The 27893-nt window shown below is 41.5% G+C and overlaps 2 protein-coding genes across 2 annotated transcripts; one reads left to right on the top strand and one right to left on the bottom strand.

Moving 5' to 3' along the window:
• The first annotated feature begins 1341 nt into the window (after positions 1-1341).
• On the top strand, positions 1342-11146 carry serpinc1 (serpin peptidase inhibitor, clade C (antithrombin), member 1). Its single transcript, XM_066691659.1, has 7 exons — positions 1342-1492; positions 2956-3322; positions 5616-5831; positions 6759-6896; positions 8948-9341; positions 9877-9941; positions 10792-11146. Exons 2-7 carry the CDS (start codon positions 2957-2959, stop codon positions 10972-10974), a joined length of 1362 nt encoding a protein of 453 aa, XP_066547756.1. The 5' UTR covers positions 1342-1492; position 2956; the 3' UTR covers positions 10975-11146.
• An 8277-nt stretch (positions 11147-19423) lies between these two features.
• Positions 19424-26784, bottom strand: zbtb37 (zinc finger and BTB domain containing 37). The gene is made up of 4 exons (XM_066692347.1): positions 26306-26784; positions 23636-24576; positions 23120-23219; positions 19424-19956 (listed from the first exon to the last, which is right to left on the bottom strand). Exons 2-4 carry the CDS (start codon positions 24565-24567, stop codon positions 19456-19458), a joined length of 1533 nt encoding a protein of 510 aa, XP_066548444.1. The 5' UTR covers positions 24568-24576; positions 26306-26784; the 3' UTR covers positions 19424-19455.
• Between the last annotated feature and the right edge of the window lie 1109 nt (positions 26785-27893).

Genomic DNA, 27893 nt, shown 5'->3' on the forward strand with positions numbered 1-27893 from the left:
ATCTCTCCATCCCTGAGCTATAATTAAAGCTTACCATCTGATTTCATTGTGAAGATGCTTGTATGTCAGATGCCAGACACCCTTATCCAGGGTAACTTACAATCGCTACAGTAGATCACATTATTTTTTTACATTTTACCCATTTATACAGCTGGGTTTTTACTGGAGCAGTCTAGGTAAGGTACCTTGCTCAAGGGTACAACAGCAGTGCCCCCACCTGGGATTGAACCCATGACCCTCCACACCAGAGTCCAGAGCCCTGACCATTACTTCACACTGCTGTAGCATGTCCTACATATTCTGTAGAAGCCCATCTTCAAGTCATTCATTGAGTATCCTGCTCATCTCTCACTAGTGGGCTGTTCTATGCATGTGGTAAGCACTAAACCCCTTTTGTGTTTTCCATCAGGGAAGGAGGTGGGTCATGTTACCAATGTGCCTGGCTTTCAGGGAAAGACAACTTTCTATTTGTGCGGAGCTACACATGGAGCCATTGAAGGAATGACTGGTGTAAAAGCAAACTGCTCAAGCTTTAGTTGATGGTTCCAAGGCCAAAGAGATGGTCCTACCAAGGGAGAATGTTCCAGGCAGTTATGATGGGTTCAACAAGGGCCCTGGATGCTGTCTCATAGACCAACCATTGAAGACCTGTGCAGAGCTTCTGTGTGGTTGTCCACCCACACATCACTCAGCTGTGCAGGCTAAATGTGTCTGATTTGGTATCTCCTGAGGCTGCTAGGCCTATAGCTTGCCTTCCTCCCAGATAGGCTACTTTGTTCCCTGTTGTAATAGCTATTATCCCCAGTAAGGGCTTACGTACGTAGGTTTGGGGCCATGCCACCCTCTTTCCCTTAAGGATGAAAGCAGTTGGCTTTGATGCTGCTTTCAGCTGGACGCAAATGGCTCCAAGATGCGTCACTGGAATATGGAACGAGCTTTGTGTTGATTTGGTGAGCACAATGAGTCTGCCCAGCAGGGAGCTACTCATTGGTAATGACAATTACTCCCTTTAAGGGACGAGGGCTGCGGCAGCAACTGGTAACTTTGTGACCACAGTCAATATTTACTTTGAGAGAACATACATTGTCTTGAAAGTAAGCAGATTCAACAGGATGAAACAAACCTGCACCAAGTGATTATTCCCAGAAGATTAAACCCCCCCCCCCCCCAAGTTTTTGGAGTGTGTGTGCAGACTTGAAAGCAGCTAAATCATTCTCTTAGTGGGATTTTCAGGGAAACTGAAGCATTCCCATTGCCAATAATGTGATGTAATGCGAACAAATGTATCAGCAGCTCAAAGGTTAAATGAAACTATTATCCTGTGTAAACGATCCTCATCACAACCCTCTGCCCTGCCCCAGCGGCCACTGAACTCCCTCTCCTTGTTTGTCAAGTGGGGGGACTGATTTGTTTTGTTGCCCCCTGTTCCTCCAGGGGTCTTGCTGCTACCCCACTCGCACTCCTCACTACGGGGAGAAGACAGAAAACGCAGGTAAGGGTCATTTCTCACTTCCAGTCCGAGACGCCTCTCTTTAAAAAGTTAGTTGGTTTTAAATGTGTGGTGAATATTTCAGCACCGTGCACTTTGCTAAGAAATGTTGATCTTAATTGGCATATGCCACACCAATTAATAGTTTTCAGAGTGGAATCTACCAAGTGTGCAAGGAAATTCACATCACCTGTGTTCCTTTACAGCCATTCTTTTCCAAGATGGGAAAAGCACTCTCGTTTTCATTTTTAAATTACACATTTGATTCACTAGATGCAATTTAACCCTTTGTTTTTCACCAAGCAACCTTCACAGCTTTGATCAGGAGTTAGAAGACAGTCTGCATTTCTTGTGTCAAAAAGGGTTTGATTCATGTCTTTTAAATGTCTTTTAAATGTATTTGTATTGGTATTTGAGAGAAATATATCCATGGGCAGCTGTTGCTTTAAAGTCATATGTCACTCGAAAGAGGATTTCTCCAACATCTTCCTACCATGTTATAGATGTTAGGTAAATGATAAGTGTTCATTGATCACTCTTTAATTTTTAAAAAGCAATTGGTCTGATCGGAAAGCTTTTCCATTTACCTTGCAATCTGACTGTTTTACTCCTGTGCAAAAACGCATTCCAATACTGGAGGCAGCAATACAGACCAACTCCACAGAATATAGACTAACCACGTAATCGGATACGGGGTAGGATTTAAAGTGGCCCTCTGAATTGATGTCCAGTTTAAATATAAAGCATTAGAAGAGTAATGATCTATATATTGGTATTTAACCAGTGTAATGTAGCTTTTCTGTAGTTATCTGTAATTTGAGTTTGGCAGTGTATTCTGTAAATTCTGCAAATATACGTTTTGTCACTTGTTTCCAAGATATTCTAAATTTTCATTAGAATTTCTAAACGTTTTTGAAAATTTTCTATTTGTTCTGGAATGTTGGGACATTTTAAATAAAGTCCTGATGTCTTAGTGCAATACTTCCTCGGGTTACAGAGGTTTGTGCGTCATAGCTCCCTCTAGTGTTGGTTGCATCCCACTTCAACTTTGACAATAAACTGTTTCCCAACCGGGCAAACTTCTAGATATGCAGTCTTTCTTGAGTTAGGTAGAGGTTGATTGGATCAAGCATAATTCTTACATTAAACACCAGCAGGGTCCAGGAGCTGAATAAATCTGACCAGCAAAAAAACAATTTTCATCTCACAACCTTGGTAACAATGGAGGTTGCGGAAATGGTAACTGTTGCATATCGGTAGAGCAAACTTTATTGTGGCTCTGAGCTCCTGTTTGTACAAGACATTGACATAAAAAAAGAAGGAAAATTCCTGTCAAGTACCATTTCCCTAAGTTGTGTCCTGCAGGTTTTTGACCCAAGATATCCCGATTCACAGGTAAAAAAAAATATATATATATTGATTGTTTTGACGATCCGAGTATTTCACCTATCACGTTTCATTTGTAGAATGAGGGTCTTAGCTTTCTTGGCACTGTGCCTTGGTGGCGCTCTTGCAGTGAGTGACATCTGCACGGCAAAGCCCAAAGACTTGCCGCTGGAGCCCATGTGTATCTACCGCAACCCCAACACCACAACGGAGACGGAGGAGGCGGAGGAGGTGGACGCCAAGCCGGAAAAGATCCCCGAGTCCACCAACCCCCGCGTGTGGGAGCTGTCCAAGGCCAATAGTCGCTTCGCCCTGAAGCTGTTCAAGCATTTAGCTGGTTCCAAGACCGCAGCGGACAACATCTTCATGTCACCCATCAGCATCTCCACCGCCTTCGCCATGACCAAACTGGGCGCCTGCAACCATACTCTACAGGAGATCATGCAGGTAAGTGTGCAGCGCTGAGTTGAGTAGGGTTGCAGAGAGACTGTGGGGAGGAGACTGATGATCAGTATACAACACACATGTATTCAGTTCTATTGTTCTATCTATACTGAGCCCGATTTAAGAGAGGGGTCTGAAATGTGAATGTCACAGAGATCGCATTGTGTTTTGTCGTATTGTGTTGGAATGGTTTAAGTAAATCCATACAGTCATTTTGCAGCAGATGTCCTCATTGGTCTTGATGCATGTCATTGTTACCATGACTCCAAGACTTCTAGATACACTTTGCTGTTCTTTTACCACAATATGCCCATCGTTAACTTTTATAAGTTGGAAATTAAATTTCTGTACTGGATACCAATGCGAATTTTTTTAATCATTGCCCCCGTTTTTTTGGATGTTTAAAGATGTACTGCCACTACATTCATCTTTCATGCTTTCAGATTAACTATTTATTTTCTCTTCGGTTACTTTAACCATCCACAGAACATTTCCCATTATTTTATTTCTTTGCCATTTCAATTTCCTTTTCCATTTTTATATATATAATTTAAAAAAAAAAGTGTGTGTGTATATACATATATATATATATATATATATATATATATATATATATATATATATATATATATATATATATACATATACATATACATATATATATGTATACGTATATATATACATATATATATGTATACGTATATATATACATATATATATGTATACGTATACATATATATATATATATATATATATATATATATATATATATATATATACGTATACATATATATATGTATATATATACGTATACATATATATATGTATATGTATATGTATATATACACACACATATATATATACACTCACCTAAAGGATTATTAGGAACACCTGTTCAATTTCTCATTAATGCAATTATCTAACCAACCCATCACATGGCAGTTGCTTCAATGCATTTAGGGGTGTGGTCCTGGTCAAGACAATCTCCTGAACTCCAAACTGAATGTCTGAATGGGAAAGAAAGGTGATTTAAGCAATTTTGAGCGTGGCATGGTTGTTGGTGCCAGACGGGGCCGGTCTGAGTATTTCACAATCTGCTCAGTTACTGGGATTTTCACGCACAACCATTTCTAGGGTTTAAAAAGAATGGTGTGAAAAGGGAAAAACATCCAGTATGCGGCAGTCCTGTGGGCGAAAATGCCTTGTTGATGCTAGAGGTCAGAGGAGAATGTGCCGACTGATTCAAGCTGATAGAAGAGCATCTTTGACTGAAATAACCACTCGTTACAACCGAGGTATGCAGCAAAGCATTTGTGAAGCCACAACATGTACAACCTTGAGGCGGATGGGCTACAACAGCAGAAGACCCCACCAGGTACCACTCATCTCCACTACAAATAGGAAAAAGAGGCTACAATTTGCACAAGCTCACCAAAATTGGACAGTTGAAGACTGGAAAAATGTTGCCTGGTCTGATGAGTCTCGATTTCTGTTGAGACATTCAGATGGTAGAGTCAGAATTTGGCGTAAACAGAATGAGAACATGGATCCATCATGCCTTGTTACCACTGTGCAGGCTGCTGGTGGTGGTGTAATGGTGTGGGGGATGTTTTCTTGGCACACTTTAGGCCCCTTAGTGCCAATTGGGCATCGTTTAAATGCCACGGCCTACCTGAGCATTGTTTCTGACCATGTCCATCCCTTTATGACCACCATGTACCCATCCTCTGATGGCTACTTCCAGCAGGATAATGCACCATGTCACAAAGGTCGAATCATTTCAAATTGGTTTCTTGAACATGACAATGAGTTCACTGTACTAAACTGGCCCCCACAGTCACCAGATCTGAACCCAATAGAGCATCTTTGGGATGTGGTGGAACGGGAGCTTCGTGCCCTGGATGTGCATCCCACAAATCTCCATCAACTGCAAGATGCTATCCTATCAATATGGGCCAACATTTCTAAAGAATGCTTTCAGCACCTTGTTGAATCAATGCCACGTAGAATTAAGGCAGTTCTGAATGCGAAAGGGGGTCAAACACAGTATTAGTATGGTGTTCCTAATAATCCTTTAGGTGAGTGTATATACACATATATATACACACAAACACCCCTTCAGGGTCATTTCATGTTTTTCTGTTACTTGGGGCCTTCACCTCCCCTCGAGGTGCCGGATGGATTTTTTCAGAACAGACTGAAAAGTTACTTCAGATATCAGATACCTCCAGTGTAGACCCTGCTAGCCCTTCCTCACAGCCCTTGCTGAAACTCATGCAGCTCGCATCCCCTGCAGGTGTTCCAGTTTAACACGATCAAGGAGAAGACGTCCGACCAGGTGCACTTCTTCTTTGCCAAGCTCAATTGCAGGCTGTACCGAAAGGCAGACAAGTCCTCCGTGCTCAGTTCTGCCAACCGGCTCTTTGGGGAGAAGTCCCTGACCTACAGTGAGACCTTCCAGAACATCAGTGAAATGGTCTATGGGGCCAAGCTCTTGCCTCTCAACTTTAAGGTAATTTGTTTCTCAGTCAGACTGCACCCTCCCTTCACAGTTGAGGATTTAGCTTTTACACAGTTTCATTTAATTCCTTGAAGTTGCATGGGGGTCGTTTGAGGGCCATGATTATTTCGATTTTAGAAACAATGGTTTCCAACCCGAGGCCGGGAGAACACCTCTCATTCCAGTCCAGGTGTCAAGTTACTTCCATGAACGATCACTTTAAAACCTGAAATCAACTGATAATGTTGATCATCAACTCATCAACTAATGATCATTAGTTTGAGTTAAGGGTTCCATGAAGGGCAGACAGCAGTCCTCCAGAACCAGATTTGAGAACCTCTGTTTTAGAGATCCCAGTGAATGCTGACCAGCTTTAGACCTGTTTAAAGGGTACCAGTGGCTTGGAGAATACTTTGTTAAATTTACTAATGCCAACAAATAATATATGGCCATGTACTGCCATGAAAATAATCGAATTACTGCAAGTGCTGACGCGGCAGTGTAAAATCCAATTTGTAAGAAATCCACAGGACCACAGTGAATCAAAAAGATATTTGTTAGAAAATGGAATTAAAATAATATAGAAACAGGTTACATAAATCCTGAGAATCCCCAGACTCCACAAAGGTTCTGAGTCCTGCAAAAATAGGTGCTTCCATTTATAGGTTAGACTTCCAATCAGAACAAAGAAAAGTCCATATTTAGGAATAAGTGGAAGAATAAATGAATATGCAATTCTAACAGATTGTATTGGTTTCTGAATAATCAACAAATAGTGAATGAGTAAATATATCATACCCTTTGGTAACTCTCAGAAACAGGAAAGTTTATCAATGTAACCATGTTTACCTCATCCCTTTAAAGTGTTATACTAGTTAGCAATGTCTTGATGAAACACTATAACAGAGTGAAATATTTGTTCTTCCTGTTGCCTTCTAGGAAAAGCCAGAATTGTCCCGGGTTGTCATCAATGACTGGGTAGCCAACAAAACCGAGCAAAGGATTAAAGATGTCCTCCCCGAGGGAGTTATTGGTGTAGATACAGTTCTAGTCCTTGTAAACACCATCTACTTCAAGGTGAGATTGGTCTGGAGGGCACCATGTGATAAATGGCACTTTTTGCAAGAAAGGGTGTAGAGATCACTGATCACAAGAACAAGCAGTTCTGTCCTTCATAAATAAAGAGCAGCCAGACTTTGACCCCGTTCACACTTGATCTAACTCGTATGTGAACGGGGTCATAGATTTAGGCCAGCCCTGTGCCGGGTCAAAACTAGTCCCGCTTTTCGACCCGGCCTAAATGTAACTGTGAACGCGCCGGGCCCTGGGCCGGGTGAAAAGCGTCAGCGTGTGACGCAACTGAAGCCCCGCCCCCAGAGACTGCGTGTCTGAGAGACGCGGAATAAACACAGAGTAAACACAGAGTAAACACGGGCAACGAAACTGCTGCACCGCAGCAGGACACAGTATTGTCTCTGTATTGTTTGAATGTCATATCGATCTATAGCCTTAAATGTACTGATACATTTCGCTAGCTCACATCTTTATATATATTATAAAACTCTAGGCTAAGTAATGAGTTATAATGTAAACAGTTCAAACTACTCGGTCGATTGAAATAAGTGTGTAGCTGGTAAACTTGCTATTGTTTGTTCTTGTACTAAGTATGATTGAAGTCTGGAATTTAACAGCATGCATTTTACACGTGGAAATTGCATTGTGAAATTGTGAACGGGACCATAACTTTATTAATTATCCGAATTTTGCATTAAAACGATATAAATTTAACCGAAGCAGGTTTCCATTCAAATCAGTGCATTTTAATACGAGACTGGTTATTTACTATGCAATCCAAAATGCAGTTATATTGAGCAGAGCAGTACAATCTCAAAGGCCAGCGTTAGAGTTAAAAACTGGGACGATGCAGAAATGAAAGCGCTGTTTACAATGTGGATGAAGATAAAGTTAAAACAGAAACCGCAGAAGTGCACAGCACTGCTGTCTGATATCACTATAGACGCGTCACAGAGGCTGCTTTCGATGCAGACGATTGCATACTAATGCACAAGATTTTTTGTGATTTAATGTGGATGTCCTAATAAAGGTGCTTCGCTTTCGGGTGGATTGTATAACAGCACTTTTAGACTTGCAGAACCAAAGATATGAATATGATATGAATTAGATTCCCCATTGAACCAGCACATTTTTAATTATTTTAGAAAGCTTCGGCTGCAAAGGGTTGATTACTTTCAAATAAAATATAGAAACGAACAATAGCCAATCGATATTAATAAGTTGTAATAAGCGCATACACCTGTAAGCAGACGTAATGTCCTGCGTCACTGGTTTGTTTGAGCAGATTTGTTTATTCCTGGCATGCATTTAGTTTAGGCCGGCTTTTCGCCCGCATATGTGAATGCACTTAGGCCTCCTAAAACCGCAAGTGTGAACAGGGTGTCTGAAAAAAGCCGGCCTAAATTTCAGGCGGCCCAGGGCCAAAAAAGTTTCATGTACATTATGAGCTGGTTTCACAGACCCAGATTTGCACTAGTCTTAGACTACCCAATGTTATTTTAAGTAGAGTAGTCTGGCACTTGTGTGGTCTTGAAGTGAAAAGTACTTGACTATGTCCCTGGTTTCTGTGTGTTTGGGGTGCCTTTTTTGGAGAATGCAGAGCAGTGAATACATTGCCTGTTGATTGTCTGCTTATAAGGTAGCTGTCAGGAGATTTACAACCTCTTCTTTGATCGTGAGATATGGTTGGGGGCACCTTCCAGAACAGAATTGTAGATTTTGATTGTGTAAGAAAATGTCAAGCTGGAGCCAAGCTAGTGGAGGTGCTGGCCATCTCCTGAGTAAGATATCCCATCAAGATGTCTATTTCCCCCCCTAAATTGTGGACTAGAACTGACCATACTCTGAAGGGTCAGAGATCTGGAGAGGGAGAATATCAATTCTTATTAAACAAACACAGTATGCTGGTCACTACAACACCAGATTTCTATATAATATCAGTTGCTTTTATGATCCTCCTCTAGGTCAGGTGGATGCTGTTCCTTGTCTATTGGTTTGCTCCAAGTGTTTTATATCTAGCTGTTTTATTCTTTTTTTTTTTTTTCCCCTTACAGGGACAATGGAAGGAGAAGTTTGACAAGGAGAGTGTTTATAAAGCAGACTTCCATCTGACCAGTACAGAGATCTGTCAGGTGTCCATGATGTACCAGGAGAAGAAGTTTCGCTATGCAAAGTTCCCAGAGGACAAGGTCAAAGTGCTGGAGCTGCCCTACAAAGGCAATGACATCACCATGGTGCTGATCCTGCCCATGAAGGACACTCCCCTGGCAGAGGTGGAGGCGACCCTGGACCTCAAGAAGCTGCTGGGGTGGCTGGACACCTTGACGGAGACCACAGTGGCCGTGCAAGTCCCCCGCTTCCGTATCGAGGACAACTTCAGCCTGAAGGAAAAGCTGGAAGACATGGGCATTCACGACCTCTTCAGCCCCTCAAGGGCCAATCTGCCAGGTACTGGGTCCTATGCCAGCTTCAGACACACACACAAATAGCACTCCCAAGTGGTTCAATAAGTGCAGATTGCCCATTTGAGTCTGGGTGTTCTGCACCGGTTCAAACTGAGACTTCACAAGGGTGGTCAAGTGCCATTGGGTTTGGGTGTGCTTCAAGTCGGGTAGGGTTGATGAATATAGGGTTCAGTGTGCTGTAATGTGATGTGATTCAGTTTAATGCATGCAGTGGTGGGTGCTCTACAGGCATGATAGGGACTATTGGCGAAGCAAATTTAAATGCCTATAACCAAGATTACATAAACAAAAACTACAGGGGGAAAAGTGTTACGTTTGATTCAAAGAAACATCTCACCAATTCAACTTAGTGATGTTTGAGGAAGGTGTCTAAAAAAGGGTCGTCTTAGAGTTTGAGAAAATATCTTGAGCACCTCCAGAATATTCTGAATAAAATACTTGGTGGGAGATCCACATCTGGTGGAGCCAATCAGAATGAACTTGGCATTTCCTTATTCTTGTATTGTATCGTTTTTCAGGCATTCTTGCAGATGGAGGCAACAACGTGTACATCTCGGATGCCTTCCACAAAGCCTTCTTGGAGGTAATCTTTATTTTTTGGTTGTGTATTCAACACCCCTTAATTGCACACCACACAAAGTTGTCCATACCTTTGGTTTTCTCTCTTATATCATCGGGGGGGGTGGAAAATAAATGGAACCAGTGTGATTGTTGGCAGTGAAAAGTGAAAGGATATTGCACATTCTGTATGATGGTAAACCCGTCCTCTCCTGTTCGGACATTATGTGAGGCTGTTCACACAGCTGGGACGCCACTTCTCTAGTACCATGTTTATATTAGGAGTGCAGTATAGGCAGCACCACAGACATCTTGAGCAGTAGGAGACGCCAGACTGAGCACGTGCAACAGCAGTGTGCGCTCCCTGTTCAGGTCTCTCTTGCGCTCCTGGGTGCGACCGGAGTATAATTACTACAGCCTGATGGGCAACCTGGACTCGTTCCTGTGGATGTGGCGAGTCAGTGAGGCCCTCTGTGCCCCTGATAACACCAACCAACTGCTTTTATTCATTTGAATATCTTTGTTAGCACAAGTATTGTTTTTTATTGTATTGTTCCCTTTTATTGGGTTTTAATGATAGTATTACTTTTTAAATGTGTTTATTGCACTTTTGTATTTATGTTTTTGTTGATTGTAGTAGGGTTTTAGTGGGTCTGAATGGTTTCGGGGGGGTGGGGGGGTTGGTTTGCTTTTTTTGAGCCGGGGGGTTAATGGTTGAGGGCGAGGAGGGGGTGGATGATGGATAATGGTGACATTTTAGATTTTTATTTATTGTGTGCACATCTACATAGTTCTTTTTGTGTTATTTGTAATAAAGGTGTGTACATTTAAAAATATATATATAATAATCTTTCTCTCTCCCTCCTTCCCTCCAGGTGAATGAGGAGGGCAGTGAGGCAGCTGCTGCCACTGCCGTCATTGCCATGGGGCGCTCCATCAACCTCTTCCGTGAGGTGTTCAACGCCAACAAACCCTTCCTGCTGATGATCAGGGAGGCCTCCATCAACACCATCATCTTCATGGGCCGAGTGGCCAATCCCTGTGATGACCAACAGTGACCCTCACGCTAACCCCCCCACCCCCCACACCCATGATGAGAACCCCAGACAGCGTCACCTTCCCCATCTCTGCCCAGGTAGCCACTTCTGCCAAGGAGTGGAGGGGGGGAATATTACCTGAGACAGCCCATATTTTATGATCTTCTTTCAATAAAAGGAGCGTTTAAAGGTTTCTTTCCCAGCTGTGGTATTCTCTTGTATCCCTTTGTATAGAGGATTTTTTGTCTTTGTTTTTTGTCTTTGTTTTTGTGCGTTTCCTCTCTCATAAAAGCATAAGAACATAAGAAAGTTTACAGACGAGAGGAGGCCATTCGCCCCATCGTACTCATTTGGTGATTCAAGGATCCTATCCAGTCTATTTTTAAATGTTCCCAAATTGTCACTTCAAGAACATCGCTGGGGAGTTTGTTCAGATTGTGACGACTCTCTGTGTGAAGAAGTGTCTCCTGTTTTCTGTCTTGAATGCCTTGAAGCCCAATTTCCATTTGTGTCCCTGGGTGCGTGTGTCCCTGCTGATCTGGAAAAGCTCCTCTGGTTTGATGTGGTCGATGCCTTTCATGATTTTGAAGACTTGAATCAAATCCCCACGTAGTCTCCTCTGTTCCAGGGTGAAAAGGTTCAGGTCCCTCAGTCTCTCAGTAGGACATTCCCTTCAGACCTGGAATAAGTCTGGTTGCTCTCCTCTGAACTGCCTCTAGAGCAGCGATATCCTTCTTGAAGTGTGGAGCCCAGAACTGTACACAGTATCCAGATGAGCTCTAACTAGTGCATTGTACAGTCTGAACATTACTGCCCTTGTTCTCAATTCTACACTTTTGACAATATACCCTAGCATCCTGTTTGCCTTTTTTATTGCTTCCCCACATTGTTTGGATGAAGAAAGTGAGGAGTCCACATAGACTCCTACCTAGGTCTTTCTCATGCGATACTTAATCTAGTTCTATTCTTCCCATAGTGTAATTATAGTGGACATTTTTGTTACCCGCATGTATTACCTTGCACTTGTCCACATTGAATTTCATCTGCCAGGTGTCGGCCCACAACTGAATATTATCCAAGTCCCTCTGAATAGCCTGTGCTGCCGAGATTGTATCTGCTGAGCCACCTATTTTAGTATATCTGCTGAGCCGGCTGATTTAGAAAACCTCGGGAGGTTTTCTTAAAATAGTTATAATATAAAAATGCTTCCAAGATTAATGTCTGCTGGGATTTTCAAAGTCGGGGGTGGGGTGGGGGGAACCTCACATAGTTGTGCAAATACACTTGAAACAGATAAAGCCAAATCGCTTGACAAAAGTAAATGAAATGACCACAAAATAACCAAAGGAGGCTGGAGTGCCACAGTATTCATGAGTCTGTGAGAATGAGACGCATCAGAAATCAGTGCTTCAGTTTGGGTTCTGTTTATTTTTCTGACTGACAAGAGAATCACTGTCTATCACTGCGTACTTCTGTTAGCTCGGTTGAATAACTGCATAGACATAGAGTAGACCCAGAGTGATTTAAAGTGGTGTAAAAGATCTCGGCAGTACTTTCAGTGGACAGAGTAATGTAGAGTAGCTAGCATTCACAAGCAGATATATAAGCTGTGCAGAGTAACTCAAAGGCAGTTTAAGGGTGGTTTCATGCTTAAGAAATAAAAACAAAAAAGGACCAGCTTAGCCAGGATAAAGTGAGGGTTTCCTTTTCATTTTATTTTATATTCAGTGTTTAAATAATAATAAAACGCACATCTTTAGTAACAAAGGAAAAAACAAACAAAACAAAAAAAAGAACATGAACACCATACAGTATTCTTACATTTTTCTCAGCACCACTGAGTTAAATACACAGCTTTCAGGCTACACTGATAAAAAATATATCTGGAGGGGGGGAAGGCTTGTTAAATGCATTAGAAAGGTAAATATGTATTCACTCTGAACACAAAGTACATAGTGACAGGGTTCAACTTCAATGTGACCTGCAGTGGGCTCCTTTTCTGGACCCACTGCACGTCAGATCAAATGAAACTACTAGAAACACATGCTTGACTTGTATTCTGCACCTCTACTGAGGTTAATAATAGTCTGATTGCACCGGACACAACCCCCTTCCCCCCTTTAATATTATGATGCTTTTAGTAGAATTAAAGCTTAATAACCCATGCATTTAAAAAATAAACAAATTCCACAGTCATTCATATAAAAACTGGAGTGGTTTGTGTGCAATGGTAACATTTGTGAATTTCACCAGTCAAAATCAGAGTGAGAGGTTTTACACATGGAGCGCCTGGGTTTAGCATTATTATAATCATTATAATTACGAAAGCTTACAAACTTTCGTGATGGGGGGAAAAAAAAAAATATATATATATAATATAAAAACGTTCCTTCACAGTAACACGTAAAGTGCTTCATTTTGAAGAGAAACAGAATGAGGCATTGGAGTTTGAAAGAAGAAACGGGCAAAAGTAATACTGTTCTCAATTATATATTTACAAAAGCTTCCAAGAAATCAAACCTTTGTGGTTTTCCTCCCAAGCCCCATGCAATCCAAGGACAGACGAATACAGCGTCCACACAACCGACGGACACCGAGAGCCAAGGAACAAATTAAGTAAAGTCTGTGCCATGCGTGTGGAATGGCTTGGTTTTCCCAACTGTGAGGGGTTACTGATTAATCTAACACTTGGAAAAATGGCTCTGAAAAAGGGAATTGCGTCCCAACCCTGCCCCAGGTCGAGGTTTCACCTGCTTCACCAGATAAAGGAAGTACAATGAAGTGTGCGAAAGTGTTTAGGGTCACCGAGATATATATATATATATATATAATCCCTCCGAGAGTGGCCTGGGTCTGGCGTGGACTCGACTCCAAGGCTCTCCGCAAGAGTACTAATCTTAGTTCATACATAATCCCTACCAATTCGTTTTCTTTATTATCTTGGAGAGAAAATAGAAAAGACTGAGAAAAAAATCCAAACAAAAGGTTTTCCATGTATTGTCTTCACTATCACCAGTCTTCCTACTTATTGCCTGGTGGTACAATGTCATTGGCCAGCTACACACAGGAAGGTAGGCTATTGTAAACTGATTAGCTGGACACTGAACTGTGGTTTGTGTGTATATATATATATATACACACACTATAGAACCACGTGTCTGAATCACAAACAGTCATGCATGCTGGCCCCAACATGTCTTTTCTATAATGGGATTATTGTTTTAGAAACCCAGCTGGTGCATCCTAGCATATGACATTTGCTGTCATCCATATAATTTCCCCCCCCCCCCACCCCCCGCTGGATCCACAGACTTAAACAGGTAAAAGGATAGAAGTTCCATAAAATAAACTTTTTTTCACCCTAGAAAGCAGAGGTAGGGAATTGCAACTATTTTTATTTTGTGGTTCAGGTAACTGGAGATGTGTGCAAAGCTTGAGTCTTTAATAATATACTCTGACTCTGTTAAGAGATCTGGGGATGTCAGATTAGCTAATCAATAAAACCTTACTGGAGTCTTTCTGTACCCTAAGAAGCACATCTGACTAGACATGCAGCTGATCAAACAGGTAATATACTGATAAATTACAAATCTGATCAGACCACATGTCTCTCTTCAATTTACAGAATGAACAAAAAGGAGATTATTGCTGGAACCAAGGCATTCTACATTCTTTGTCATTTAGTGTGATTATGCTTGATATTGTCTTGATATAAAAGGGAAGCTCAAGCTTTTGAGAAGGCTGTCTCATAACTGTCATCTCCCCCTGCACCCCCCTGTCCTGGACTGTCCTAGACTGTCCTAGTGTGTTGTATCACCTAGAGCAGTGGTTCTCAATCCTGTCCTGGAGTACCACCTACCCTGCTGGTGTTTGTTCCAACCAAGCTCTCAATTACTTAATTGAACCCTTAATTGAAGTAATTTGATTACATTTGACTCTTTAAATTGTGTAACTGATAAAAATTAGGTTCCTTAATAATTTCCTTTTACAATTTTATATTTAACTTAGAACCCCTACTGTTAAAATAATTAAAAGGCTCTGATTTAGGAAATTATTAGTTCACTTAAGGGGTCAATTAAGTAATTGTTAGCTTGGTTGGAACAAAAAACCACCAAGGTAGTTGGTATTCCAATTATTGAATCCTTAACTGAACTAACAATGCAATGTATGGTTCAACTAAGTAATTAAGAACTTGGCTGGAAAAAAAACAGCAGGGCAAGGGGTACTCCAAGACTGGTTTGGGAATCCCTGACCTATTTCTCTTGTGCTATAATGCACTCTAAGTACGTTCACAGATTTTTGTAGAATAGTTGCCTTAATCCTCCCTGGTTCCCTATGTCCTAGAAATGCATACCAGGAAAACAAACAAATAAGCAGTTGAGTACAATAGATGGGGCCAAGGTACAGGCAGTCAAAACAATTCACAAGCTTGATATTAAAACACTTTCACAATAGTGGCAAATGTCATCATTCAGACACAATCTCATTGAAGAGGTATGGAATACAGTGGACATCTAGAGCAAAAAAAACGAAGCGCATTTACCTGCTTACATAATTCATTTTTTCCTCTGAGAAGTGTGAAACATTGCTCGTGCTATTCTTAGCAAAAGGTGCGCATGCAATTCTTACAAACTGTATTCTGTGGGAACTAATTGAACATTAAAACTATCTTCCATTATTTACACAGTAAATATATATGTGGTTCTTATGTTTTGCTATTAAAGCTTTAAAAAAAAAAAAAAAAAGTAGCTTCCCCATTCAATTATTGACTTTGCCAAGCAAGATGGTGCCTGTTGATTTATAATAATGATATGAAGGTTTATATATTGATTATTCAAGTTTTTCAAGTCAGAATGTTCATTGTTCATTATAATACTGCAGAAGAATGTTTCACAGATACAGTGAATGGAGCGTTAAGGAGGCTTTTGACAAGACTTAACAGTGTGGTATGCATGTAAACCTACAGTCCTGTCCACAAAGCACTGCACTGGGTGCCACAATGATGTCATTACGGTTTTAAACATCCAAGACACTTTTGCTTTTCATTTTAATCTAAAGTAACAACAGGTAACCTCCCAATAAAGCTAGCGAAAATATTTAAAAGCCAGTATTCTTGTTATTTGGGTTCATACAGTGCAAGAATGTGCGTTATGCATTAGAAAGTTTGTCTTTTTCTTATTTGAGCATGTACTGTGTGACATGTTTGCTGTCCTTGCTAAGAAAGCTAACCTTAATGTGTTTTCAGGCTAGTCTAATATATATATATATAAAGAAATGCAAGTACAGAGATATTAATTCTGATGCAGCAACACTGCATATAAAAGCTTAATTCTCAACAGGACCTGATGTTCAATCTAGCAGCCTAATTGTCTTCCTTGGCAAATGTTGAAGACTGTTACATGTACAGTTACAAGAACTGTTTTTCAAACAAGACCTATATAAACTGGATCTCCTAGTACAGCTGTAATCAGGGTAAGATATGGCCAGAGAAGAGAAAAAAGAAAAAAAAACACAGAAAAAAAAAAATCACAATAATTAAAAACGAATCTAATAAAAATCAGTAGCTCAAAACACACACACACACACACACTCACACACACACACGCACGCAGGCACACGTGTAAAACCTGTCAAAACTTTGTATAATTCACAGCCAGATGTAAAATGTAAGTGAAATATTTGTAACAGTCCAGGTAAGCTAATTTTGATAATTTAGCTTTGTTTTAATTTTTTTTATATAATATAGGCTTAATTGCTGTATAAATAAAACATTTGCTTAAATATATTCTTATACATTTATAGAAAGAAAAAAAAACTTAAAGGGAGCTAGTGTTTAAATATCACCTCCCGTTTCTTTAAGTGCTTGTTATAATTTGGCTTCCATAGAGGAAAAAGAGAAGACCCTTCACTTTTATATATTTTTTCTTTGTCAGGGGGTGACCGCTCAGAGCTGAAAGCTGCACTATGTGTAGCGTGTACAGGTGTTAGTCAAGTGAACAGTACAGTAAACTCTACTGTTTCCCAGTGTCCTTCAGTCAAGTGAGTCTAGTACAGAGGAAGTCTGAGGCAGCAGACATATTCTTGTGTTGTGCAAAACTTCCAACTTGCACCACGTCCACACTCATTACAAACTCACATTTGTAAAACCAGAATCGAATGTCTGCAGAGGTCTGAGTGGGCAGGAAGAGCTTGCAGCTTGTCTGTCTGTGACAGTAATTCATTGCTTTGAGACATGGAGTGTTTTTTTTGGTTCACGTCAGCTTTTTTTTTTTTTTTTTTTCTTCTTCATCTTTCAACTCTGTCCCCAACATATCCAACACCAAAGAACACCTTTAAAGCTTCTCTTCTTGGCACTAACAATCGAGCCCATTCCAGAGATAGTTCTGTTTCAAAGAGCAATGACATGTTGCCTTCCCCAAGCTGTCACAAAGCAAGACCTTTTCTTTTCAAGGAGACGAGTGTGCGATCCAGTAGCTGGTCCTGGTGTGGCTGTGTACTTCAGTGAAATGCAAAAGGGTATGGGGTGGCACGATTCCTGTAGAGAAAAGACAACCTCTAAAGCAAGTGAGCAGCTGATTTCAAGAAAAACTACGAATTTGGGAATGATGCACCATTAACTGTTTTTCTGGAAAAGAAAAAAGGTTAAAAAAAACAAGCCATGGGGTAGAAGTGGCTATCACTTTTGAACACCTCTCATTTCTCAGCCAAATCTCTAGCATTGTAAAGCCACAGGGTGAAAGCTGTTAAGATCTGAAGGGTATCCAATCCTGAATTGTGTTGTCTTTCACATCCTTCATTTTCTTTGGGACCAAGTTTGTCCTTTCCTTGCCTTTCAAACCCCTCAAGTGAGTCATTGTAAACTCCCATTAAATCCAAGCTGACCTTTCTCAATGGGGAAAAAAACATTAATGTTGAAACATAGGGCATCCCCTCCAGGTCCTCAGTAATAAGCATAGTAGCAGGAAAGGGGCGAAGACAAACTCAGCGCCAAATGGCACAAAGGCAGCAATAAAGAGTTACGGTTTCTAGTCAAAAGCCTCAGAAAGTATCTTGACTTTTAGGTCAAATCACTATCTCAAAAGGGGGGGCTGAAGGTCCAATGTGGGTTGCACTCATGTCTCACTCTGCAGCTTTTTCAGATGAAGGGGTGGACAACAATATTAGGAGCCTCTTACAACAGCTCTTCGGGAGACTGTGGTTGAAGGGGTATTTGGCTAGGGAAATCTCCCACAATGCAATGAACTGCAGTTTGCAAATTACTGGAATTTCCCTTTGGTGAGTTGAGCAGATGTACTTCTTTGCTCATTTAAGGCTCGGGTTGTGGGATGTGGTAGTAATAACTAATAAGTAATGATTTATTTGAAGCAAAAGTAGTCTGACTTTACTGGTCAAGCATGCCAAAAGCTAGGCAGGTGTGCAATATCTACTACTTCCTTTCTCCATACATATTGTTATATTCACTATGTTAAATAACCTGGTAACAGGAATGAGCGATGTCATTGCAGCCTGCATTTGAAGGTACATTTCCCTACATTTCACATATTTTTCATGGTTTTCTGTCAGCGTACAAATAAACAAAAACATACAAAGGACAAAGTTCCTTATAACCCCACAGCACAGTAACCCTGCATTTGTTTTTTCAAATCTATCCTAAGAAAAACAAAACGAAAGAACGACAAGATCAATTTATCAAAGTATTCAAGCAGCATGCCTGTTTTTTTTCTATTTTGTTTTTTGACTGAACCTGTTTCTGTCAGAAAGATTGTCTCAAGGCAAAAGGTGAGGTCTAAATTAAATTAATAAATATGTTTATATTATCTATCACTAAAAATAAAAAATGAAGCTGAGCTTTCAACACGGTCATAGAAGAGAGACAGCAGGTGCTTCCATTCTGTCTGATTTTTAATTTAGTGCTAATCAGCCCTCTTAAAGGCCTGGAAATGCACCTGAAGTCTTCCTGATCGAGCTGTCTAATCTGGGGTTCAGTATCTCAGACTGCTATACTGATGCATACAGTGGCTGTGATATAGGGATGACCTTATAAACGTATGTCTCTGTTCACAAGCTAATTTATTATCCCGAGGTAAAAACTATATTTAAAAAATAAAAATAAAAAAATCACTCCACCACTTATCTGATGTAACCAGGATGAGGTGGGAGAATCGCTCCCTATTGTAACATGAGAATGTATAATAATGAAAAAACTTGCACCGAACGTCCAGCCGAACCCCACAGTCCGGCTCTTCCCCCCGACCCACCCAATAAAGATGAGTGCTTGTTTGATGCACCACCAAGCAGGCCTGAAACATCCGCCTCTTTTCTATTACGTTAGTTTTTCTGTCAATGGAGCCCAAAGTTTAGGCCTACACCGTGGAGACCGACACCTTTTAAAGAACCACTAAGAACCCCCCCCTCCCCAAAAAGCCTCCGCCGCCATTTCTCCTTGATTTTCCCACCCAGCCCTCCCCAACCCCAAATACATGCTTTAGGAGAGTAGGGGGGTCAGTCAGGACCAGTGGTTGAGACGGAGGGCTGCACAGCTTCGTTGCTGAAAGTGCTGCCGCCGCCCCCCGCCTCCTCCTGTGAGGGGGACTCATCCTCGTTCTGGCCCCGCGAGGTGACGGTGGTCTCTGGGGAGGCGCTGTGAGAGACCTCCTGGGGGGCGCAGCCAGGGTGGTTCTTGCGGAAGTGCTGGTTGAGGATGGCTTGGAAGGGGAAGCTCTTGCCGCACACATGGCAGTGGAAGGGCTTGTTGCCGGTGTGCTTGCGGATGTGGTACTCCAGCTGGTCCTTGCGCGTGTACTTCTTGCCACAGATGCGGCACACGAAGGGTGTGATGCCCATGTGCAGCCGCATGTGGCGGTCCAGGCTGCCCTTCTGGTTGAAGGACTTGCAGCAGTAGATGCAGGTCAGGCGTGGGTTGTAGCGGAACCAGCGGTCGCCCACCTGCTCACGGAGGTACTCCTCGTAGCCGCCCATGTCGAACACTTTCTGCTCCTCGCCCTGCACAGGGACACAGGAGAGGGGAGCTCAGCTGCACATGCAACACAAGTCAGCTCTGCTGCTTTTCTTTCCCCCTAAATCATTACAGAAAACAAAACATCCCTTTCAACGTCTGCGGTGTGGATGCTTGGTTTTGATTAAACGGAAGTGGTTTGGCCTGTGCCTAAGGAGGGTTGTCCAAGCCCTGGTGCTGGAGAGCCTCAATCCAGCAGGGTTTTAGTGGTCACCCTTTAAATATGTTTGTAAAAAAACAGGAAACTTTTCATTCTAACTGATCAAGCAGGGGTTTTGGGGGAAATTCAGTCAGGATCAAATGCTTCAATACCCCCTCCAGCCAGGGGCGTGTCTAGGGGTTGGCCACCCCAGCACCCCCCCCCCCACCCCCAGAAATGTGGAGGTCTGATTGGTCATTAAACAAGTTGATCAAACCAAAAAGGTGGGATGTGACACTTGTGGAAGAGCTGATCTGTGCCTGTATTTATAAAACATCTCAGAATTACTCCTAGGAATCACGCTAAAAGTTAGCTTGGGAGAAAAATTACTCCTCCTTAGCGTAGGAGGTAGGAGGATTTAGTTATAAACCCTTTTACACCTACATTTAGCTGGGAGTAGGATCCAATCGTAGGAAAAACTTTTCATGACAGTTTAGGTGAGAAAACAACAAAACAAACAAAAACAAACGCGAGATCACATATACAGAAGCTAAAGTGAAAATATATCTATACGAATATGCTAAGCTAACTCAGCCTTTTATTTGTTTATAATTTGACACAAAATGATCAGCGTTTCCCACTTATTCCTTCAGGATGTTAATTAAGGTGCTACATAGAATTAAAATGCTAGATTTAATTTCTCATTCATAATCACAGTCAAAAAATATACATAAAACATCTTAAATTTGAACACTATATATCATTCCATTGTACATAGGATATTGTCCACAGATTCAAACTCTGGGGTACATGTATTCATTAAGGTTTTTTCTACACCGATTCACTATTTCAGACACTTTTTTTATATTGAATATAAAATACAAATTAACATGCATTTGTCACCACACATAGTTTATTATGAATATGCTTTGTTTGAGTGGATCATTTTTCATTCATTATTTTAACTTTTTTCATTTTAGGAAAATAGTCAGGTATAGAAGTGGTGTAACTTAAAACCCTTGATGAGGCTACCCTATTGATGGATGTGTCTGGTTTTGGTGATATCTGTGGCGCAGTAGTGGGGAAATCAATAAACTGTCAAACGATCTCGTGTTCTGTTAATTCCATTTTGGTTTGATGGAAAATTTTGCTTATTGAAGGCTGTGATGGTCCCAAATCATCACTGCTACATTGTTGCATTTTCCCTGTGGCCAGACACCGCAACAATGTCACACCTTTTTGTACAGTGCTGCTGGGGTTTGGGTTACTGCATTTAATTTTTTTTATTTGACTTGTTATTTATAATTATTTGACAGTTTCTCCATTATTTACCGTTTGTAAATTAACAAAGTTAAATTAATCATTTGACAGTGCCAATATTCTTATTTCTAAGGGTGACACTAAAGCTAGCTGCCCTAACCTGACTTGCAAAGAGATATACTGATCAATAAGAAAATGGTTATTAAAACATCTTGACATTATTACAAATTGGGAATAGACCTGTTTGAATAACTTAATCCATTATTCCTTCCATAGAACTATAATGGGTGGGTGGAGAGTAGAATGACAGCTGATTCATCTTCACTGACTGAGTTGGTAGGGTACAAATCAACGATGGCACAAATTTACTAATGTATGCTAATACCCTTATATTAAATATTAACCTTAAATGCAAATACTGTATTAAGACTTGGAATTGAATTATTATTTTATTTGAAGACAAATGTACCAGACCTACACTGAATTATTTAATGTGTTGAACCATCAAAATTGTTTTGAAAAAAAATCTACCTTGCATCGATTAAGGATGGCCCACCTAAATTGAGTCTGTGCCCCCCTCGGCCAATTCAAAATGTTCTGGATACGCCACTGCCTCCAGTCCGATTAAATTAAGTGCATAACCGACTAACTGACTTGCCCTGTTAATAACTAATGTGTTCCCATTGTTTAGAAATGGCTGATTTAGGGTGACCTATGAAATTAACTGAATGGGGGATCAGTTTAACAAGAGTTTAGGGATACTAATGTAGGGGACGGCAACTCCAGTCCTCCAGGGCTACAGGGGATGTTGAAACTGAAATTAGGACTATTACTTAATTGGAGTCATTATTAGCATAAGAAGTAAAAGTATGTGTTTATTCAAGGTCTTAATTCAATGCTGATTGACAGGTTCCTAGAAATCCTGCAGGGACCCAGCCCCTGAGGACTGGAATTGCCCAGTCCTGCTGCTTTCACTGTAATCTAAGTATCTGAGTGAGTGGCTCATGTCTGCAGTGTCCGTGGACTGTTTAATTTGTTACTTATTACTGTGATGTGGCAATTTCAGTGCTCTGCCATTAACAAATAGCTTTTTCACTGGTCTGTGATTGTGCTATGAGAGAGCGATTGAGAGACAAAATGAAGGGCTCAGAGAGACCAATTTGTTTTCAGGAGATTTGAAGCAAAAACAGTACCTAGGAGATACTCCAGCTGGGACTTGATGAAATTCTTTGGCCAACCTACCATATTATCTTTGCCTCCTGAAACTTCAACAGCAAGGGGCAGCCACAATTCTTATGTTTCAGTGGGGTTTCTGGTCTCTCTTCTTCCAGGGCATAGAGAACACACACAGCACAGCAAGATTTTAAATGAAGTGGGCCTTTGTTGAATGGAAGTGAAAGCTGTGCTCGTACAACAGGGATTTCCTTCACTGTGACTAATGCTAGTAATTTGTGCAAATCAGAGTCCCGTTTAACCGTACGTGCCCTGTGATTAGAATGGTGCTGTTTCCGTTCGCCTGAAGCGTAAATTAGGGGATTCGGATTAACAATTTTAGTCTGATCATCTGATATACCATCTATCAATACAGCAATTCCAGTCAATCTACGAAAAAATATATATTTAGGATTCATCAGAGGAAATTCCTTTTATTGATGTGCAGATGTCTCCTTGAATGAAGCCCCCCAGCCAACCCCCTCCCACCTCAGAAGATGTCAGTGGGACGTCTGGACCCGTGGCTGTGAAGGGCGTACCTGTGAGGTGGGCTGCCTCTGGTCATCCACCCGCCCTGGAGACTCGCTTTTGGCCCTCTGGCGCTCTGCCATCACTACCACACTGCCTGTGGGGCTGAACCTGCCAGGCAGAGAGACGGACTTCAGAGCTTCAGCTTAACATGAAAAATGAAGTGTACTATTATTATCCATCTTTATATTAAAGTTTGTATATACGTTTTGGATGTAAAAAGTAAGGGACTTTCTTCCGTATTTCTTAACACAATTTGATATCTTCAAATTCAAAAACGGTTTAATGGTTAATTTTGCCCATTAAGTGGTCTGAAAGATGCATCCAAATGAACAGGTAAGTATATCCAACAGTAATTTAACATTAAACCACTAACTGATGAAAATCAATTCCTTTAATGACTTTAAATTGGGAAAGTAAATCAAAATCCTGGGGAGAGCACCCACACCACAAACACAACATAAGTGATCACTGTACATTTCCTTAAAGTGACACTATAAGGAGCATCAGTCCTGTTGTGTGTGTACCTGTCTGTCTCACTGAAGCTGCTGGAGGGCTGGGAGCCCTTGGCCCCCGAGGCCCCGATGCTGAAGCCCTCTTGAGCCAGCGAGCTGTGGCCGGTGGTGTCGATCATCATAGCGGTCACCTCCTCTGCACTGCTGCCTTCCTCCCCGGACGCCTGTGTCTCTGCACCCATCCACTCCTCCAGCCGCTCTGTCTTGATCCGCAGGCCATCCACCACCCGCACGTCTTCGTCCAGCCCCCGCCCCCGCCCCGCCTCCAGCCCCGTCTCCACATACCACTGGCCTGCCCGGTTGATACGCAGGATGGGCTCCTTTCCCAGCCCCTCTGAACCCCCGTGCTCGATGATCTGTGGGCTCATGGACTCCCCCGGTGGGCTGACCCCCCGCACGTCCAGCACCCCCCCGCCTCCCCGCCGGCTGGCCCGGGGGCTCCCGTGGCGGGGGCTGAGGGACCGCGGTGCTCCTCCCCCCCTCCCCGACTCCAGAGAGCGCTCCTGGTGCTTCCCCCTGGGACCCTGGCTCAGCTCGGCCTCCACATCGGCCACGCTGATTTTGAAATGGATGCTCTCTAGGATCTGGGTGCACTTGTCAATGATGTGCTGCATCTGCAGGAAGCTGGCGGCTGTCAGGTAGCTGATGATGTCAGCCAGCTGCAGGCAGAGGCGACCAGTGTAGCAGAAGGAGAGCAGCTGCTCGAAGACAGTGGGGTTGCGGATGACTGACAGTGACACGGTGCTCATCTCACTCAGGGACATGTGGTCACGGAAGTAGGGCGAGCTGGCAGCCAGCACCACCTTGTGGGCTCTGAAGCTCTGGCCCTGCACGTTGACAACGATGTCGCACAGCCGGCCCTGCATGCGCAGCTGGTTCAGGTGAGACAGCACAGAGTTGCTGAAGTCAGGGATCTCCAGCTGGATGCTGCCCGCTCGCTCCATACTTGCTGCCTGCGACAGAAACAAGTCCAGTTCAGGCCTCTTTGTAAGTCTTTGTGCCATCAACAGTGTAGGTGGGGGTGGTTGTTATGGAAAACCTCCTGGTGTGCTTAAGGATATCCCCATCGTCTTACATTTTAATAATGGCAAATGTTCCTTTTTTCCTTTTTTGGATAAATCTCCACATAGTATAAAGAAAATGAAGGAACAGTACCACCAAACCTTGAAGACAAGATGGAAACAGTCCAATGAGATTGAAATAGTCTCCCACTGCACACTATTAATCCAAACCAGGTTCTCATACTCTGGTACTAGATGTACAAAAGTGCCGGATTGTTTTTAGTTTTTTTTGTTATGCCCAAATTAAACCATGTTACAAATAAACGTAAATTAATCTGCAAACACAATATGATTGGTGCTAGAGTTATAGGTCACAATAGTGTCCCAAATTCAAATAATAATAATATTAAATGTGGTCAATTAAAACACTTTATAAGTTTCTTTGATATTACAAATATCAACATTTTATAACTGAGCAGTACAGCTCATCTGACCTAAGAGAAACACAATTGAATACCATATATACCTTGTTTATTTGAATGTTTAGGAAATACTGATTTAACAACCTTGGAGTAGAGTGACTCATATATAAAAGTGAATAACAAACTATATATTAAGTATATATAGATAGCAGCAATGTGGAGTAATGGTAAAGGCTCTGGACTCTGGAGTGCAGGGTCATGGGTTCAAGCCTTACCTGGACTGCTCCAGTAAAACCCAGCTGTTTAAATAGGTAAAAATCAAGTATATATTGTATTTATTAAGGGAAGGCTCTTTAATGTCATAGTTATTATGCATTATAAAGCAGTAATCAAAACCTCTTGTAAATGTAGGCTAAACTATATTCTTTAGAAATAAATACCGTGAAGAATATCTTCTTTTGGGCACCGTACTTTCTACACAGAACAGACACATCACTTGGTTTCCACTACTTCGGTTCTGCTATCTTGTCAGACACACCGCTTGCAGGTTAACTGGTAGAAAACAGTTAGCAAGGTGTTTCATGGACAATGCATAGGTTACCCTACTCTTCCAACACAACAATGTGCATATGTATTACGCAGAACTCAAAGCACAAGGCAAGCTCATGTGTATTTAGTTGTTGCTTTGTTTTATTTTGTCTTGTCTGTTTTGCCTGCATCAAATCAATTTCCAAAAAGAAAATATGTAGAAGGCCTTTTCATACAGAACACCCCTTTAAAGTTTTTCACGGTGGTGTTAAAGCAGAACCAGTGAATAAAGTAAAAATGACATATTTGAACAGCAAAACTGCTTAATATCCTTGTTAAAGCCTTCTTTTCACACAGAGTCGTAAACCAGCACACAAACGCAAAACAACAGTAGTCTAGCACAGAGAGTAGTACTGTGGGTGCTGGGCACAGACCCAGGCTGTTTGGGATGGTACTCAGTTATATCTGATGTATGTTCTCATGTAACAGGCATGTCTTTTTGGCTTATTGCATTCAGCTGACATGTTAACCGAATGATCTCGAATCGCCCATATTTTGGGATGCATGATATGATATTGTTGCACTGTATTGTAACAAAATGTAACCAGAGGTCTGTCCCCCAGTACGATTGCACTTTAATTTCCACTGGTCCCTTGTATCGCTACGTGGACTGTATCACTCCAGATCCAATCTTGGGATGGGCAATAAAATTCCTTAAGTTTCAGCCTTACCTTATCAGTCGGTGGAAACCAGTCAAGCCAGTGCAGTGTCTGGTGGAAGCAGTCTATTTTGATATGAATACCTTACCCACATAAGCATGAACTCTCGCTTCTTAATGGCTATTTGCACATTATGATCTGCTTATTTCTGCCACCTTCAGCTTCGTAGTTTTTGCTGCCAGCTAAATCCTGGCACCGTTGCCGTGCAGGAGCGGCTTTGGCCCGCCACTATAGCATACTACAGTCCGGGGATCAGCCCAGGCCTGCCCGCTCCCCTCTGTGCCCAGTTCAGGGGAGGGGGTTGGTATAATCCCAAAGCACGCATAAAATACATGTAACACACTTCGTGGGGCCGATATTTTCAGTAAACTATACTTATGGAAGTATAGTCATAATAAAATTAACCATGCATAACTGAATATTTTTGTTTTTAAAACAAAACGTATGCCTAAGCGTTCCCCTTTTGCTGCTCATACTCTCCCATTAAAGGGGGCGGGCCCACAGACAGCACACAACGTTTGGTGTTTCGGGAAGTGTTGTTCTTTACAAAGCAATGGACCGAGAAAGCAGTGAGCGGGCAGGTATAGTTGGACTTCAAATCCCAGGTCGCTTTGGGTGAAAAAGAAGAGGGGAATTCTGGGAGTTGTAGTGAACGCTTCTGTTCAGAACTGGGCGAATAAATGCCCGACAGATACTGTACCTATTTTCTGAAGTCTTTTTCCTTCTTCTAGGAAACTGGTGGGAGCTCTTATTCAGATCACGTCCGGCACTGAGCATTCTTCGCATTCCCGAAGGAGCACATGCGAAATGTTTCTTAAAGTCATATACATATTTAATCTGTAATTTGAAGTTGTATTTCCACAGTAAATAGATATTTATCGGTTTGGTTTTAAATTCCCTTAAATGTATTTTTCTAATTTATCAAACATGATTATTAACAGCAATTGCATGCATGCATGTATGTATGTATTTATGTATGTATGTATTTATGTATTAAAGACTCATCTTTCAATAACTTTTAATCTATGATAACTTGGACAGGAAATTATTAATTGTTTTTCATAAGCATTCTGCTTCAGTACAGTTAGAAAACATGCATCATTCATTTGTTAAAGACAATTGAATCGTAACAGAAAATAAATATATTATGGGATGCACAGGCTGGGAAAATTAATACCAGGACAGCATTATACAGGGAATAGAGAATACATACAGATAACAAAATAGGGCAGAATAAACTTTTGATTTGTTTTCTTGTCACTCGATAGTGCTTGAGTGAAAAATTGTTACTAGCATAACAGCTTCATTCCTGAACAAAAGTAATAAAGCAGGAAACATTGACTGCCAATGGCCAATAAATACTTTATTTATTGATTGATTGATTGATTGATTGATTGATTGATTGATTGATTGATTTGATTGATTTCTTGGCACCTTTATCCGGGACAACAAAACAAAAATGGTATACTACAAATTACAGACATACAGTTAATATAGAATACAAAGCATACAAGACCAGATTAGAGTTTGCCAAAAAACTCTTACCATCATTCTGGTACAAGTTGATCTTTGTCTCATCTGTCCATAGGATGTTGTTCCA

Source organism: Amia ocellicauda, chromosome 19 (assembly GCF_036373705.1).
Source record: "Amia ocellicauda isolate fAmiCal2 chromosome 19, fAmiCal2.hap1, whole genome shotgun sequence".
Taxonomy (NCBI): domain Eukaryota; kingdom Metazoa; phylum Chordata; class Actinopteri; order Amiiformes; family Amiidae; genus Amia; species Amia ocellicauda.